This window comes from Ruditapes philippinarum, unplaced genomic scaffold, assembly GCF_026571515.1.
Source record: "Ruditapes philippinarum isolate M1 unplaced genomic scaffold, ASM2657151v2 ctg1717_1_1_1_1, whole genome shotgun sequence".
NCBI lineage: Eukaryota > Metazoa > Mollusca > Bivalvia > Venerida > Veneridae > Ruditapes > Ruditapes philippinarum.
In genome coordinates this window covers 22,167-37,513 of record NW_026854300.1, presented here as the reverse complement: position 1 = coordinate 37,513, position 15,347 = coordinate 22,167, and the positions used below count along the sequence as shown (strand labels likewise).

Genomic DNA, 15,347 nt, shown 5'->3' with positions numbered 1-15,347 from the left:
CTAACTGTAATAGTTTTATTTTTAAAATAAATCAAGCTTAGGGTGAGCGAAAATCATACAAACATGATATTTTTTAAACAAAAAGAACAAGTAAGGTAACTTTTTTCTAATATTTTATTCATGACGGATACATAAAGAAAAATTATTCCCATCTACAAAAGCTGATAACGGTACATGGTAATGTAATTATGCAATACATGTAGTTGACATATTCCGACATTCATGTAGACATAGCGAAAGGCTTAATTTTCGCGGTTTTTAAATCTGCGGTGTCGTTATAAACCGCAGAAATAGCAGAAATAAAGTTCCCGCAGAAAAAAGTACTTATACGGTACTTTATCAAATTAATCAACGTGCATCAAGGAGTTCACAGAGCTACTTTCTTATGAAGAATATTATCAAATAAATAGATATATTGCCTGCTACTTTTATAACAGGTTTTACACATGGAAGATACATTGAAGAGGGGTATAGGAGTACATCATAGCGGTATTTTACCTATACTGAAGGAGGTGGTAGAACTTCTGTTTCAGAAAGGTCTTGTTAAAGTAAGTGGTTTGAGATAATTTTATATTATAAAGATAAAATTTTGTGGCATCCACAGGTCTTTCATTAATATCGGGGAATTTTTGAATGCCACAGTTGTGGGCCTAAAGTTATTACATCATTTTTTGAAATAATTTCTCATAATGATCTCTACAGACTGTTGGGTAACTTTTGAATGCTATTGTTAAGTTAGTTTTAAAGTATATTGTTAAGTGGTTTTTAGATTTAATGAAATGACATGATGTGAATAAATTCTCTTATTTAATGATATAGAGCTGAAATTTCTTGTTTCATAAGTTAAAACAAGGGATCATTTACATTTGTTTGAACTGTATTTAAGTTGATTGCTTAAATATTTGCATTTTTTATCATAAAATAATACAATTTTTGGGCTCCTGTGGTCATTCAGCTGTGGGTTGGCGTTGTTCTTGGGACACTGCCTCATGTAAGCTACCTGAAGGCTTGTAGTTTCCTATGATAGGAAGCTACTAGTCTTTCGGTAGCTTATAAAAGTTTTTTGTTCTACTTGGGTACCTGCTTGTGCCTAAAATGACAAGTGTCTTTCAGCACCAGTAAAGCTAGAAAAGTCGCTACATGATAACTGTGTTTGTGTATCTTGAAAACCCCACTTGCATAAAAAATAATACAATGTTATTCAAAAACACAACTTACATAAAAAAACAACAATTCAAAAACTCTGATTTTACAGTAATTTTTGTTTGTTAATATTACATTTTATTTTACTGTCTTATTTGAGATATTTTTAATTTTCCGACTTCAGATATTATTTGCTACAGAGACATTTGCTATGGGTGTCAACATGCCAGCCAGAACTGTTGTGTTTGACTCCATCAGAAAACATGATGGCACACATTTTAGGTAAGTTCCACTCTGTTTCATCAGGATATATCGAATAAATTTGAAAAACTCTTATTCCATTAAATGAAATAGTACAGGCAAATAAAACTCTTGTATTGACTTGTTGATTTAGCCAAAGGTTATTCATGTATTGGAGTAAGCACAGCATTAGTTTAAACATGAAATGATTTTATATAAAAGGATTTTTCATTTCATTTTTTATGTCATGAATGGAAATAAAACATTAGGTCTTGAAGGGAATAAAATGAAATTTTCACAGCAGAATTTTGTCATAGGCTTAAACTGCCTAAATTTACAAAATGGTTTTGCCTTGCTTTGAATTTAGTTAGAGCAGTCCATTCCATGTACGAGAAAATATTTGAGGCATCAACAGTGTAGAGCCTGGTCAGATTATATGGAAATTCCGAAGGGCCAGCTGGCGGCATAGGCTTTAGCGCTTTCATTTCCAGCTGGGTAACTTAAAGAAGAATAGATTAGAAGAAAATCAAAGTTTAAATTTCTCCATAAAATTCACGATAATTTTTCAATTTACAGAGATTTGTTACCTGGAGAGTATATACAGATGGCAGGTCGGGCTGGAAGACGTGGCCTTGACACAACTGGCACTGTAATCATACTGTGTAAGGGTGATGTACCAGAAATGTCTGACCTTCATAAAATGATGTTGGTAAGTATTGTTGTACATGTAATTAATCTAGTAATAAATTTGTATTTTGCATCTCAGGGCAAAAAAGTTTGTTAACTAAGCATGGTGATTTAGTTATGTAGATTTTATTTTAGCAATTCAAGCTTATAGACACACTCTGGAATCTGATCCCTGAAACACTTAGCACTGAGCAATAAGTTTAATACTTCTTGCTCAAGGAAGCAACAGCTTGCCCCTGACAGGGTTCAAACCCACATGGCTAACAATCCTTAAATTTCTAGTAAATTTAAATTTAAAGTTTAAATCTCTGTAAACTTGATAACTTTAGTTATAAAATTGTGAGAAAATGTTTTTTCCCTTTGTTAAAAAAGGCTTTTCTCTCAGAAAATGGCCTAGAAAAACTATATTACTAAAAACTTTACTTATTTTAAGGGCAAGCCAACACTGTTGCAGTCCCGATTCCGGTTGACATACTCAATGATTCTTAATCTACTACGTGTTGAGCAGCTACGTGTGGAGGATATGATGAAAAGAAGCTTCTCAGAGTTTCACAGCCAGAAAGACGTGGCAAAAAGAAAAGAAGATCTACAAGTGGTAAAATTTGCCTGTTACTAACATGTTTTGATGTTGAAATTGTAAAACAATTGACAAATGTTTCACACTATATAAAGCATTTCAACTGAACTTAATAGGGAGAGCATGGGATATGTAATCCAGATGTGCTGGTGTGATCCATAAGTGAGGCAATATTTCTTAGTCTTTGCTTATCTTGAACTTGGAGTCTAATGGTCATTTGCCTTACACAGCTGATTCATTTTTAGCTCGACTTTTCTATGAAAAGGGGAGCTATCCTACTCGCCCCGGCGTCGGCGTCGGCGTCGGCGTTAGCGTTGGCGTCACACCTTGGTTAAGTTTTTCGTACCACCCCACTTTATTTCAGAAGTATTACAAGTATGGCTTTGAAACTTACCATACTTGTTCACCATCATAACCTCCATCTACAGACAAGAGTACATAACTCTGTCAAGGTTTTTGACAGAATTATGGCCCTTTTTTGACTTAGAAAGTGTATTGAGCTTGGTTAAGTTTTTTGTACCACCTCACTTTATTTCAAAACCATTGGAGGTATTGCTTTGAAACTGACCATACTTGTTTACCATCACGACCTTCATCAACAGACAAGAGGACATAACTCTGTCAAGGTTTTTGACAGAATTATGCCCCTTTTTGACTTAGAAAATACATTGAATATGGGTAAAATCCACTTATTGCCTTAACCCTTTGAGATATTGCTTTGAAACTTTTAATGCTATTTCACATCATTACCCCCATCTGTACGCAAGAGAAGGTAACTCTGTCAAGGATTTGTGTTTTAAAAATTAAGGCCTTTTATCGACTTAGAATCTTGGTTAAGTTTTTTAGTACCAGTCCACTTTTTGACTGAACTGTTTGAGATATTAATTTGAAAGTTGGAATACTTGTTTACCATCATGGTCCCAAAACATGGGCAGGAGAAGGTAATTCTGTTAAGGATTTTATTTGAATTATGGCCCTTTTTGACTTAGAAACTCAGTTAAGATTTTCATTCTTGTCCACTTGTTGACTTAACCATTTGAGATATTACTTTGGAAGTTGGAGTTCTTATGTGCCATCATGAGACCTATCTGTAAGCAAGAGAAGATAACTCTGTGAAAATGTTTCTTGATTTGTACTTAGAAATTCCTAGTTAAAGTCTTGTGTGCCCTTAACTGTCAAAGTTTTGTTTTATAGGCAAGCACTAAAAAAGTCGAGCGCGCTGTCCTTCTGACAGCTCTTGTTAGCTCACCTGTCACAAAGTGACAGGGTGAGCTTTTGTGATCGCTTTTCGTCCGTCGTCCGTCCGTCCGTCCGTAAACTTTTACTTTAAATGACATCTCCTCATAAACCACTAAGCCAATTTCATCCAAACTTCACAGGAATGTTCCTTTGGTGGTCACCTTTAAAAATTGTTCAAAAAATTTAATTCCATGCAGAACTCTGGTTGCCATGGCAACCAAAAGAAATAACTTTAAATATCTTCTTTTAAAAAACCCAAAGAGCTAGAGCTTAGATATTTGGCATGAAACATCTTCTAGTGAGTGTCTACCAAGATTGTTCAAATAAAAGCCCTGGGGTCAAAATTGGCCCCGCCCCAGGGTGTCATTGATTTTCCCTATATGCATATAGTAAAAACTTAAAAAATCTTCTTTTAAAGAACCCAAAGAGCTAAAGCTAAGATATTTAGCATGAAACATCTTCTAATGAGTGTCTACCAAGTTTGTTCAAATAAAAGCCCTAGGGTCAAAATTGGCCCCGCCCCAAGGGGTCATTGATTTTCCCTATATGCATATAGTAAAAACTTAAAAAATCTCCTTTTAAAGAACCCAAAGAGCTAGAGCTTAGATATTTGGCATGAAACATGTTCTAATGGGTGTCTACCAAGATTGTTCAAATAAAAGCCCTGGGGTCAAAATTGGCCCTGCCCCAGGGTGTCATTGATTTTCCCTATATGCATATAGTAAAAACTTAAAAAAATCTTTTTTTAAAGAACCTTAAGAGCTAGAGCTAAGATATTTAGCATGAAACATCTTTTAATGAGTGTCTACCAAGTTTGTTCAAATAAAAGCCCTGGGGTCAAAATGGGCCCGCCCCAGGGGGGCATTGATTTTCCCTATATGCATATAGTAAAAATTTAAAAATCTTCTTTTAAAGAACTCATGGAGCTAGAGCTAAGATATTTAGCATGAAACATGTTCTAATGGGTGTCTACCAAGTTTGTTCAAATAAAAGCCCTGGGGTCAAAATTGCCCCGCCCCAGAGGCTCATTGATTTTCCCTATATGTATATAGTAAAAACTTAAAAAATCTTCTTTTATAGAACCAAAAGAGCCAGAGCTAAGATATTCAGCATGAAACATGTTCTAATGGGTGTCTACCAAGTTTGGTCAAATAAAAGCCCTGGGGTCAAAATTGGCCCCGCCCCAGGGGGTCATTTTTTTTCCCTATATGTATTTAGTAAAAACTTAAAATATCTTCTTTTAAAAAACTCAAAGAGCTAGAGCTAAGATATTTAGCATGAAACATGTTCTAATGGGTGTCTACCAAGTTTGTTCAAATAAAAGCCCTAGGGTCAAAATTGGCCGAGCCCCAGGGGGTCATTGATTTTCCCTATATGTATATAGTAAAAACTTAAAAAAATCTTCTTTTAAAGAACTCAAAGAGCAATAGCTAAGATATTTAGCATGAAACATGTTCTAATGGGTGTCTACCAAGTTTGTTCAAATAAGAGCCCTGGGGTCAAAATTGGCCCCGCCCCGGGGGTCATTGATTTTCCTTATATATGTGTATAGCAAAAACTTAAAAAGTATTCTTTGAAAAAATCTAAATAGCTAGAGTTAAAATATTAAGCATGAAACATCTTCTAGTGAGTGTCTACAAAGTTTGTTCAAATAAAAGCCCGGGGGTCAAAATTGGCCCTGCCTCGGGGGTCATTGATTTTCCTTATATGTGTATAGGAAAAACTTAAAAAACATCTTTGAAAAAACCCAAATAGCTAGAGTTTAGATATTAAGCATGAAACATGTTCTAGTAAGTGTCTACCAAGTTTGTTCAAATAAAAGCCCTGGGGTCAAAACTGGCCCCGCCCCAGGGGTGTCATTGTTTTTAACTATATGTGTATAGTAAAAACTTAAAAGATCTTCATTAAAAAAACACAATGAGCTACAGCTTAGATGTTTAGCATGAAACATCTTCTTATGGGTGTCTACCAAGTTCAAATAAAAGCCCTTGGTTAAAATTGGCCCTGCCGGGGGAAGGGGAGGGCAGATCATTGTTTTTCATTATAAGTGTGTACATCATGAAACGTCTTCTTATAGGTGTCTTCCAAGTTTGTTCAAATAAAAGCCCTGGGGTTTAAACTGGCCCCGCTCCGGGGGCCTACATACAGGTAAGCGACCTTAGGGCCATCATGGCCCTCTTGTTGGATTAGTAGTAGTTATCTTGTTTAAATTTGCTTTCTTTGCCTTTTTATAAAAATGTGAAAACTAGTGGAAACATCTTTAACATGAAGTGTGCAAATTTTTATGAGCGTCCATTTATCTTATATTTGTGTATTCTTTATTTATGATGGAGCTATTTTAGCTTGAATTTGCATTTGTTGATAAATATGTTTGCAATTTATGTAGACTGAAATTTTTTTCGATAAAGTTGTCATGAAATTATTCAAATGTAACTCACCTCCAAATTTCAGTAATCTACTAATGTAGTAGTAATTAAATGAAATACATGTTATAGAAAATGCAAATATACAATGTATCTTTTTCTACAGTTACATAAGAAAGTGTCTGATCTGGAGGATATAGAATGTTTTATGTGTTCTAATGACCTGGAAACATACTGGGAAGCTTGCAGAGACTATCATGATCTACAAAAACATCTTCAGGTATATTTCTTACAAATTGTACATCTTTGTGGTCATTTAAATACTTTGCAGGAGTTTTTTTGGTGTTAAACTTGAGAGGCCTTTAATGCTAAGTCTGGTAAGCTCAATAGGTAGAGTATTGCACAAATCAGGGTACACAGGTTTGATTCCGGGACGGTGTAGGTCACTTTTGTGATTGATCATGAAATCCTTTCTAGAGTCATTCTCACTTTACCTCTGCTCTGGCATGTACAGAAATTATCAGTTCCTTGCTAAAGTGAAGGCAACTAGTACTAATAAACTACCTGACAGCCTTCTCAGGAACGATGCGTAAGCTGAACTATGCTCTGGTAAATTCAATGAATTTTTATGCAATGATCTGGAGTAAGAACTACCAACACCACCACCATGCCAAGTAGTAAAAGTGGCTAAATTTGTAAAATAAATACTTGTTGGCAATGGGAATGCTTCCTTTGTAGCTAGGGTAATTTTACAGAGAAAAAAGGCCTTTGTATTAGTGAGATATTACTGCTAAAGATAGAAACTTGTACATACTAGATGAAAAGTTTCAAATAACATTTGATAAAGGGTCTTTTATGTGATACATGTTCTTTTATAGTGAGTAAATTTGTGAAACTGTTTATAGCTTATTACGTATGTGTTGTGATCATTTTAAAAAAGAAGTAAGTTTTATGTTTCAAATTTAAGAACCCTAGTTAAAGAAAGATAAAATTTTGACACATTTTTTGTTTGTTTGTTTATTTACAGGGTATTATTTTATCACACCCTGCAGCTGTGAAAGCATTGTCTCCAGGACGTGTAGTCATCGTTAATCACGCAGTAAATAATGAGGTGCTTGGTGTTGTATTAAAATCATCCTCTGGTGCCAACAATGAAAGAAACTTCACAATTTTAGTCATCTGTGATAAAAATAGTGATAGTTCTAAAAATAGTGACAGTGCTATAAATAGTAACAGTGCTATTAATAGTAACAAATCAGAAGAAAGTAATGCTGTGGCACCTGTGATAAAAACGAAATTGTTCCAACCGGAAGGAGCCTGTTGGCATGAAATGGTGCAATGTAAAGCTGACTCTATTGCCATAGTAACAACGAAAACAATAAGAATTGATGGTGAAAAGATAATTAATGATGTGAAAAAGAGAGAGCAACCAAGATTCAGGTAATTTAACTACATGTATTGTTTAAAAGCTTTTCAACAGATTTTAATTTTTCTGCATTATAGAAATATTTATAATGATGCGAATAAATTTCTAGAATTCTGATTGGCTTAACATTTTGTATACTATGTTGTTTATACAGTGAGGAATGGAAGCATGCAAAATAAATACTAGGTATTTGCACATAGTAGATGGTTATTTATGTGGGTCAATAATTTTATTATTGCATTTTGTTCTTAATGGCATATTTCTAGGTTCAAAAAGTCATTACTTCAAAAATTTAGATTAATTTAAAAGTTGCACTGCTAAGATGAATTTATAAGTGAACTACTTTCTATTGACGTCATCCTAGTTACATCCGACATCAAAATTGTGCATTTTTCCTGCGCTTCTTTGAAAACAGTTCAAAGTTGCTAGGTTTTCTTTTGAATTTAGCATCAATAACAATTTGCATAATTATAAAATGGTTATACAAGTTAGTAACTAGATATATGGGAAAATATATAGCCTAGCTGACATAATTATAACCCTCGGCTAGGGTCTCTGGTCATATTTATCTCATTCAGGCTATATTCTCCCACATATCCAACAGCAACTTGTATAACTAAAAATATATCAATGTGCATCATAAACATAAACAGTGACGCTTATATCAATGAATATATATAAAGTTTATGAAGGATATTTTTATATAAATTGAATTTTAGTTAAGATACATATCTTTATATCAGTTCTGACTTTATATTGTTATTTGCTGACATAGATGCATATCATGAAGTTAATTTTTTTCATCATAGCTTTTCTATAACAATACTTTTAATATAGTTCAACTTTATTTGTGCATGCATCTTTTGCTAATTCAATTTTCTCCGATTATTAGACGATTATTAGAGTGATAAATCCACAATGAAATTTTTGTAATCCATTAATGATATTTAAGTGGCAGTTTATTTCTAAACTTGACCCTACTAGAACCAAAGTTGATGTACCTTTGCCACCAGTATAGAGCCAGGCTGGCCAGCAGTGTTGACTGATACTACATGTACTTTTGGTGAACCATTTCAAATTTTGATAGCCCTAAACTTGGATAATGGACAGTTCCAAAAGTTGAAGCTGGACAAGTCCATTTAAGAAATTGAGCAATATAATTGTTAATGAAATGAAAATCACTGTTTTCAGAAATGATCCACCCTCTCAGTCGGTTACCACGGCAACTCAAGAGCTTCTACGTTTAACAGAAACCAATAGCGATGGACTACCTGGCCTTGACCCAATTAAAGACCTTCATCTTAGAGATATAGAGCTGGTGGAGAAATTTCGATCTTTAGAATTGATGAAGGAAAAGTTCTCCAAATATAACTGTGTAAATTGTCCTAGATTCACGGAACATGTAAGTTTCCTGTGACATTAATTTCACTTTCTTATCATTAGTGTTAGATTTTTTTTTTCTTTCAATATATTTACATTTAGTGTCCTAAAAGATAAGATTTTGCTAAATAAAGTTAGAGATTTTTGATACTAAGCACATTGTTGTTTTTGTTAGATAGTTTGTGTTTCTGGTTAGGCTCTTATTAGACAGTAAAATAGTAACAAAGTCTGTAGTCTGTCTGAAGGGCAGCGTGGCTGAGCAGACTAGTAATCTAAGGATTTGCTGACCGCGTGGGTTCAAACCCTGTCAGGGGCAAGAAACTTTTCATTTATTGCTTAGTACTGGTTGGTTCCAGGAACTGACAGATTCGAGAGTGTTTCAATAAGCTTACAGCTTCCAACACAATTCGACTAAAATAAATTTGTATAAACTAAACTTAAGTCTGTAGTTCTGAATTTTTAGGACAAGGAATTGGACAAACATCACTAGAAATTAGAATTATACTCTATACATATTTTTAAATGCATAAAGGAAGTGAGCAACAAGAACATATGTTTTGGGACGTATAAGTTACTTGATTACTGTATATTGCCTTATAGCCATGTATTGATACAGTAACACCTCTGTAGAGCAACACTCATGGGGGAGACAAAAGTTATCGGTTGTTACTGAGAGGTGTTGCTGTAGTGAGGTAGAATTTACAGTAAATTGTTAATTTGTGTGGCTGTAAAGAGGTTATAGGTCTTCAGAGAGCCACTCTACAGAGGTCAGGGGTTACACTATTTATAGATACCTGTACTGTGTCCTTTCTTACAAAACCTGTAAATCAAGTTTGTGGTCGCCATTTGACCATACCAGTTTGACTTGAACTGACTTCAAACCAAACAAAATAGATTAATTTCAATAAATTTAACATTCCAAAATAATAATGCATTTTGAAGTTTTAAACAGGGAAGAAAGACAAATAAATGTTTGAATGATATTTTTTCAGTTTAGTCAGATTAGCTCTAATATGAAGTTAAAGGAAGATTATAAAAGGCTACAGTTCTTGTTGTCAGATGCCAGTTTGACTTTACTACCAGAATATCAGCAGAGAGTTGAGGTGAGTTGGCTATATCAGACTAGATATTCTAGTATTTGAAATTGCCCTGGAAAATGTTGTCTTAAACTCTCTAAAAGCTTTTGTTGGCACCATTCTGCTACTGTTATGAATATAGTCTTAAATGCAGATGTTGGTGGCGTGGCCAAGTGATTAACGCGTCCTACTAGTAATCTAAGGATTGCTGAACACCCAAACCAACAATTTAATGTTATATTTTACCACTATGCATTATTACTCCGATAGACATTCATTATAGATTTTTATCGGGGGATAAACAAGTAGCTGTAAAACTAAAAGTAGGTTAAAAGCTTGGATTACTTGATTTTGCGCATTTTGTGCAAACAGTTTTGTTAAAATTTAATGTAAAAAATTGACAAATTCATTTCGAGAAAATGAAAATTAAACTTGGGTCTTGATTCAAGTGTACGTTGTATACACATAAGGGAAGCAGTTCTGTAGCAGTTTCTGTGCAGTAGAAATCTAGATTTACAGTGAAACATTGAAAGGAATTTCAACAACAGAAATATCAAAGTATATATGATTTTAAAAAATGATACTTCTAGATCAATAGGTATTAAAGACATTACCAGAAAGTGAATAAAGGCCCTGAATTAATAATGCTCTCAGACTGAAGCCCTCAGGTCCATTATTCATTGATAATCACCTTCCGGACCTACTCTGCCATGAATTAATCTCTTATTATCTAAATAAACAGGTATTAAAGGCGCTGAACTATATAGATGAACATAATGCTGTACAGTTAAAGGGACGTGTGGCATGTGAAATATCCACGCACGAGCTGATGATCACTGAACTCGTGTTCGAGAATGCACTCACTGACCTACATCCAACCGAGATAGCAGCATTGTTGTCGTCAATGGTGTTTGAACAAAAAAATTGCAGTGAACCACGACTGATCGATACACTCGAAAAGGTGGGCCTTTACTTTAACTAGTTTGCATTACATCATTTTCCAACATGAAATCGGCAATTGAATTTATCTCATTGCAAGTTTGTAATTTTTTATGGTAATGCATGTTAAATAAATGGTAACTTGCCAAAATCGTGAAATTTGCTGTATGCAAAAATTACCCAATATATAGTATTTTCATGTGCTATGTATAGTCTTCTTAACTATTTCACATGGTTTCTACTGTTTCCATAGTTGCAAGAGTGTGGAAAGTATACAATGCATGTATATGTATGTAGTAATGAAAGTAACGCTGATATGTTATGTCATATACAATGATTGACATTAAGTAAATTATTCTCAGATTAATGTAGGTTTTTAATTTTAAATAACTCTTTTTCTTTGAGCATATAAAGAATTGAAATAAATCATTAATTTTCTTGCATTTTCATATACATGTAATATTACATTGTTTATTGTTCAGATGCTTTGTAATTTTGTAATAAATCACTGAAGTCTATGTTGTATTATTGCACATCCAAACTCAAACTATGCAGTACTTTAAAATGCTATAAGTTCATGTTGTCAAACTTTCCCAATTTTTTTACCAAAAAATGTAATTTTCTTTATTTGTGTATTCATTACTTTGTATCATTATGGTGATGAAAATAGGACGTGTTGAATTTGAAGTATCTTTTTGAAATGGCAGGAGTTTATATTATGATAAAAAAAATGACTAAATAGCAAATTTACTGATACATTTGTGTATACATGTATCTTGATTTTGGTCATACATACAATGTATCTTATCATGATAATTATGAATTCGACCTTGAAAATGACTGGTGAATATTAGCGAAAATCAACGTAATGCAAATAAAACTGGTTCTGCAGTATTTTACAACAGAGTGCTGAAAAGTAAAATGAGCCGCATCACGACAAAACCAACATAATGGGTTTGCGACCAGCATGGATCCAGACCAGCCTGCGCATCCGGGTAGTCTGATCAGGATCCATGCTGTTCGCTAACCAACCCTATTACAAGTAGAGAAACTGAAGGCGAACAGCATGGATCCTGATCAGACTGCGCGGATGCGCAGGCTGGTCTGGATCCATGCTGGTCGCAAACCCACTATGTTGGTTTTGTCGTCACGCGGCTCAACTAAATTTTCCTAATATATTGCAGGGTAGAGATAAGATATTAGAGAAGGCAGGACAAATTAGTAAGATTCAGAAACAAATGGGGATGCAGGTAGATTCAGAATACGAGGAAACGTTTAAATTTGGCCTTATGGAAGTTGTATTTGAATGGGCAAGAGGAATTGTAAGTGTTTATAACATATATGAATTTTAATTAGAACTATGCCAGATTGTTAAAACATTTTTTAAATAATAAAAAGAAAATTTTACAAGAATAGAAATAGTTTAATTTAATAGTTTAATTACTAAATTTCATCATATTTTTAATTCTTGTTTCACATCGAGATGTGGGTTCGAAGTTGCCGTCAAAGGGCAAGTCCATTATACAATTATAGAGATGTAAGGGTAATAAATTCCTCCAGATGCCGACTTCGTTCAAACTGATTATTTAGTTATCTTAATATGAAAATGAGTACTTATATTCTTTATTTCAGCCATTTTCTGAGATCACTAACCTGACGGACGTGCAGGAAGGAATTATAGTGCGTTGTATACAGCGACTTCACGAGACTTTACGAGATGTCCGTAATGCGGCACGTATAATCGGTGATCCCGTCCTCTACCAGAAGATGGAGGAGGCGTCCTCTATGATTAAGAGAGACATTGTGTTTGCAGCCTCGCTTTATACACAGTGATAAAAAGTGCTATTTTAGGATATTATAAATTTAAAGTGACATTGTGCCCGTCTAATGGTATATTAAGTGAGTGAACTGCTGAAAGTCAGAAAAAGTTTAAATTTTGCCATAATTCCTTTCAATTTTATAATTTACTTTGCATGAATGATTAATAACTCACATGGCTCAAGGGAATCACTGTAGATATCCATTGGAAATTACATGTAAATTCAATTTATAAAAAGAGTGTGGCAATCATTTTATATTTAAGGCAGATTTATGTTTTAATCCTAAACATTTTCCAATAAATCATTATTATAATAATCAATCTTTTGAAATATATAGTCAATTCAGCTAAACAATAAAAAAATGAGCATAGTGTCACTTAAATAATTTATTGAAAATTGTGATTACTCATAATGCTCAAACCAAAATTCAAAGTCTTCATGCTACCAATATAAAGCCATCTACGCAGTATGATGAGAGTTTCAAGGTTGGTTGAAAAACTGCCTAATTTTCATAGTGCTAATGTTTATATTGATGAGGGACTGTTTTAAATTGAAACTTGGACAAGTTCACAAAGGATATTATGTGGGTTAGGGGTACATTTTAATGATTTAAAAAAAACATGCAGCTTATGAACAAGGAAAACTTATTTTTGTATTTAACCTTAATACATTAAGAAAATAATCTTCTTTGTTTAATTTTGTGCCATAAGATGAAAAATAATGAATAATAATAAATTGTTATAGTTAGAGACATGTAATATACAGTGAGCGATATGAAAAATATCACACTTCAAGGATTTTAATGATTAACATAGCATGAATGAATATATTTTAGTGTATCAAGCCAAAATGAATGAATATATTTTAATGCATAATGCCAAGGTATTGTTTTAGATTACATGCAGCTGTTAATAAATTAAATTTTTCCAAATTTTTTATGATTTCTAAACGTTTTGAAAAAGCAGATAGTTACTGAGGACTTTCTCATACAACTTCAATAATTGACTGAAGACCGAGATATTTGTTGTTTTGAAACATTCCATGTTCTTTAAGGATTGCGAATGATAAGGCCACTGAGGATTAAATAGATTTCTCTGCTTTTTTTCTCGGAGTAAGGTCTTATTTGTTTAATTTCATCAATTTGAAAGCATCTTTGTGGTGCATCCAGTAGTCTTACTAGTTTATTTATTGATGATTAATAATATTCCTTATTTTCTGATAACTTACTGCTGACTTTTTAATATTATGTATGAAGACTTAAACTTTTTTTTGTTTTTGTTGAATGGAATTGAGTTATATACATGTAGCTGGTTTTTCTGTCTTCATATTTACTGCATTATTTTTGCCTTCTGCTTGAGCTTATTTTGTTTAATGGACATCTTTAACCCTTACTCTGCTAAGACAGGAAGTGATAGACTTTTTACCACTCTACAAAAATGGCTGACTAAACTATTGTCATGATATCCCCAAATTTGATAATGAACTGTCCCAAATATGGAAGCTGGACAAGTCCATTTAAGAAATTCAGTAGGTTAAGGGATAAAGGTGAAACAACATTTACATGGATTGACTTGGGGGGGATTACAAGATGGAAATAAAATGAGAAAAAGTCAGTTTTATTGTTATGTATTGTCCTTGCAAATATTTTAAGTTTCTTTTATAACAAAGGTCAGGAAGCTTTAAACTGTCGTATATTTTCATTCATGTTGTCCATTATTTATGTTTTTAGAAATGCATGAATGACTTGTATGTGACTTCTGAATTAAGTATACATGTAATAATATTCTGAACAAAGAAATACATGTCAAGGTCACAATCAATATTTTATTTATTTATGTTTTTATATAATATATTAGCATCATGTTATGCAATTGATGAAAAAACGTACAAAGACAAAGAAGCACTAGGGTGACTTCCTATATTAGATAAGCTGGAGAGTTGCGTTGTGATCTTGATATAAATGATGTGTTCCTAAGCAGTGAATGAAAATTGAATATAAGATTTTATCTATAGTATGTGGTACTTTAAAACCATACCAAGCTACTTGTCCATCTTGCAATTTTGACAAAACTATCACCTTTAGGGGAAAAATTCAAAAATTCTGACTGAATAATGAACAGTATATAGTATACCATGATATGAGTCCACAAATGTGTTGGCTGATTCTTAGTCTGCACTGGTCACATGGGTACAACTTTGCCCCCCCCCCCCCCCCTGGATACTCAAGATTACATTACCAGAAAAGATAAACATTGAACACAGTAAAGACAGGTCCTAGACACTTAATTCTCTGTTTGATGTAATGTTTTTCTTAATGTCTTTATTTTGAATAATAACCTTAGATGAAATTTAAGTACAATGAAATGTTATATGTGTTTAAGATATGTTTAATACATGTTTATCAGTGTTTATCAGATGCCTACAATAAAGATAATGACTCTAATAAAAAATTCTTTT

At 33.3% G+C, this 15,347-nt stretch overlaps 1 protein-coding gene across 1 annotated transcript in view; it reads left to right on the top strand.

Annotated features, from left to right (window-relative positions):
* LOC132739732 (superkiller complex protein 2-like) overlaps positions 1-15,024 on the top strand; it is a 34,629-nt gene extending 19,605 nt beyond the window's left edge. The window contains exons 16-26 of the mRNA XM_060727520.1: positions 438-548; positions 1,328-1,425; positions 1,960-2,092; positions 2,504-2,665; positions 6,416-6,529; positions 7,277-7,689; positions 8,867-9,077; positions 10,048-10,158; positions 10,874-11,092; positions 12,255-12,392; positions 12,703-15,024. Of these exons, the coding sequence (XP_060583503.1) occupies positions 438-548; positions 1,328-1,425; positions 1,960-2,092; positions 2,504-2,665; positions 6,416-6,529; positions 7,277-7,689; positions 8,867-9,077; positions 10,048-10,158; positions 10,874-11,092; positions 12,255-12,392; positions 12,703-12,903 (1,911 nt within the window). The 3' untranslated portion in view covers positions 12,904-15,024. The remainder of the gene's footprint in view (positions 1-437; positions 549-1,327; positions 1,426-1,959; positions 2,093-2,503; positions 2,666-6,415; positions 6,530-7,276; positions 7,690-8,866; positions 9,078-10,047; positions 10,159-10,873; positions 11,093-12,254; positions 12,393-12,702) is intronic.
* The last annotated feature ends 323 nt before the right edge of the window (positions 15,025-15,347 follow it).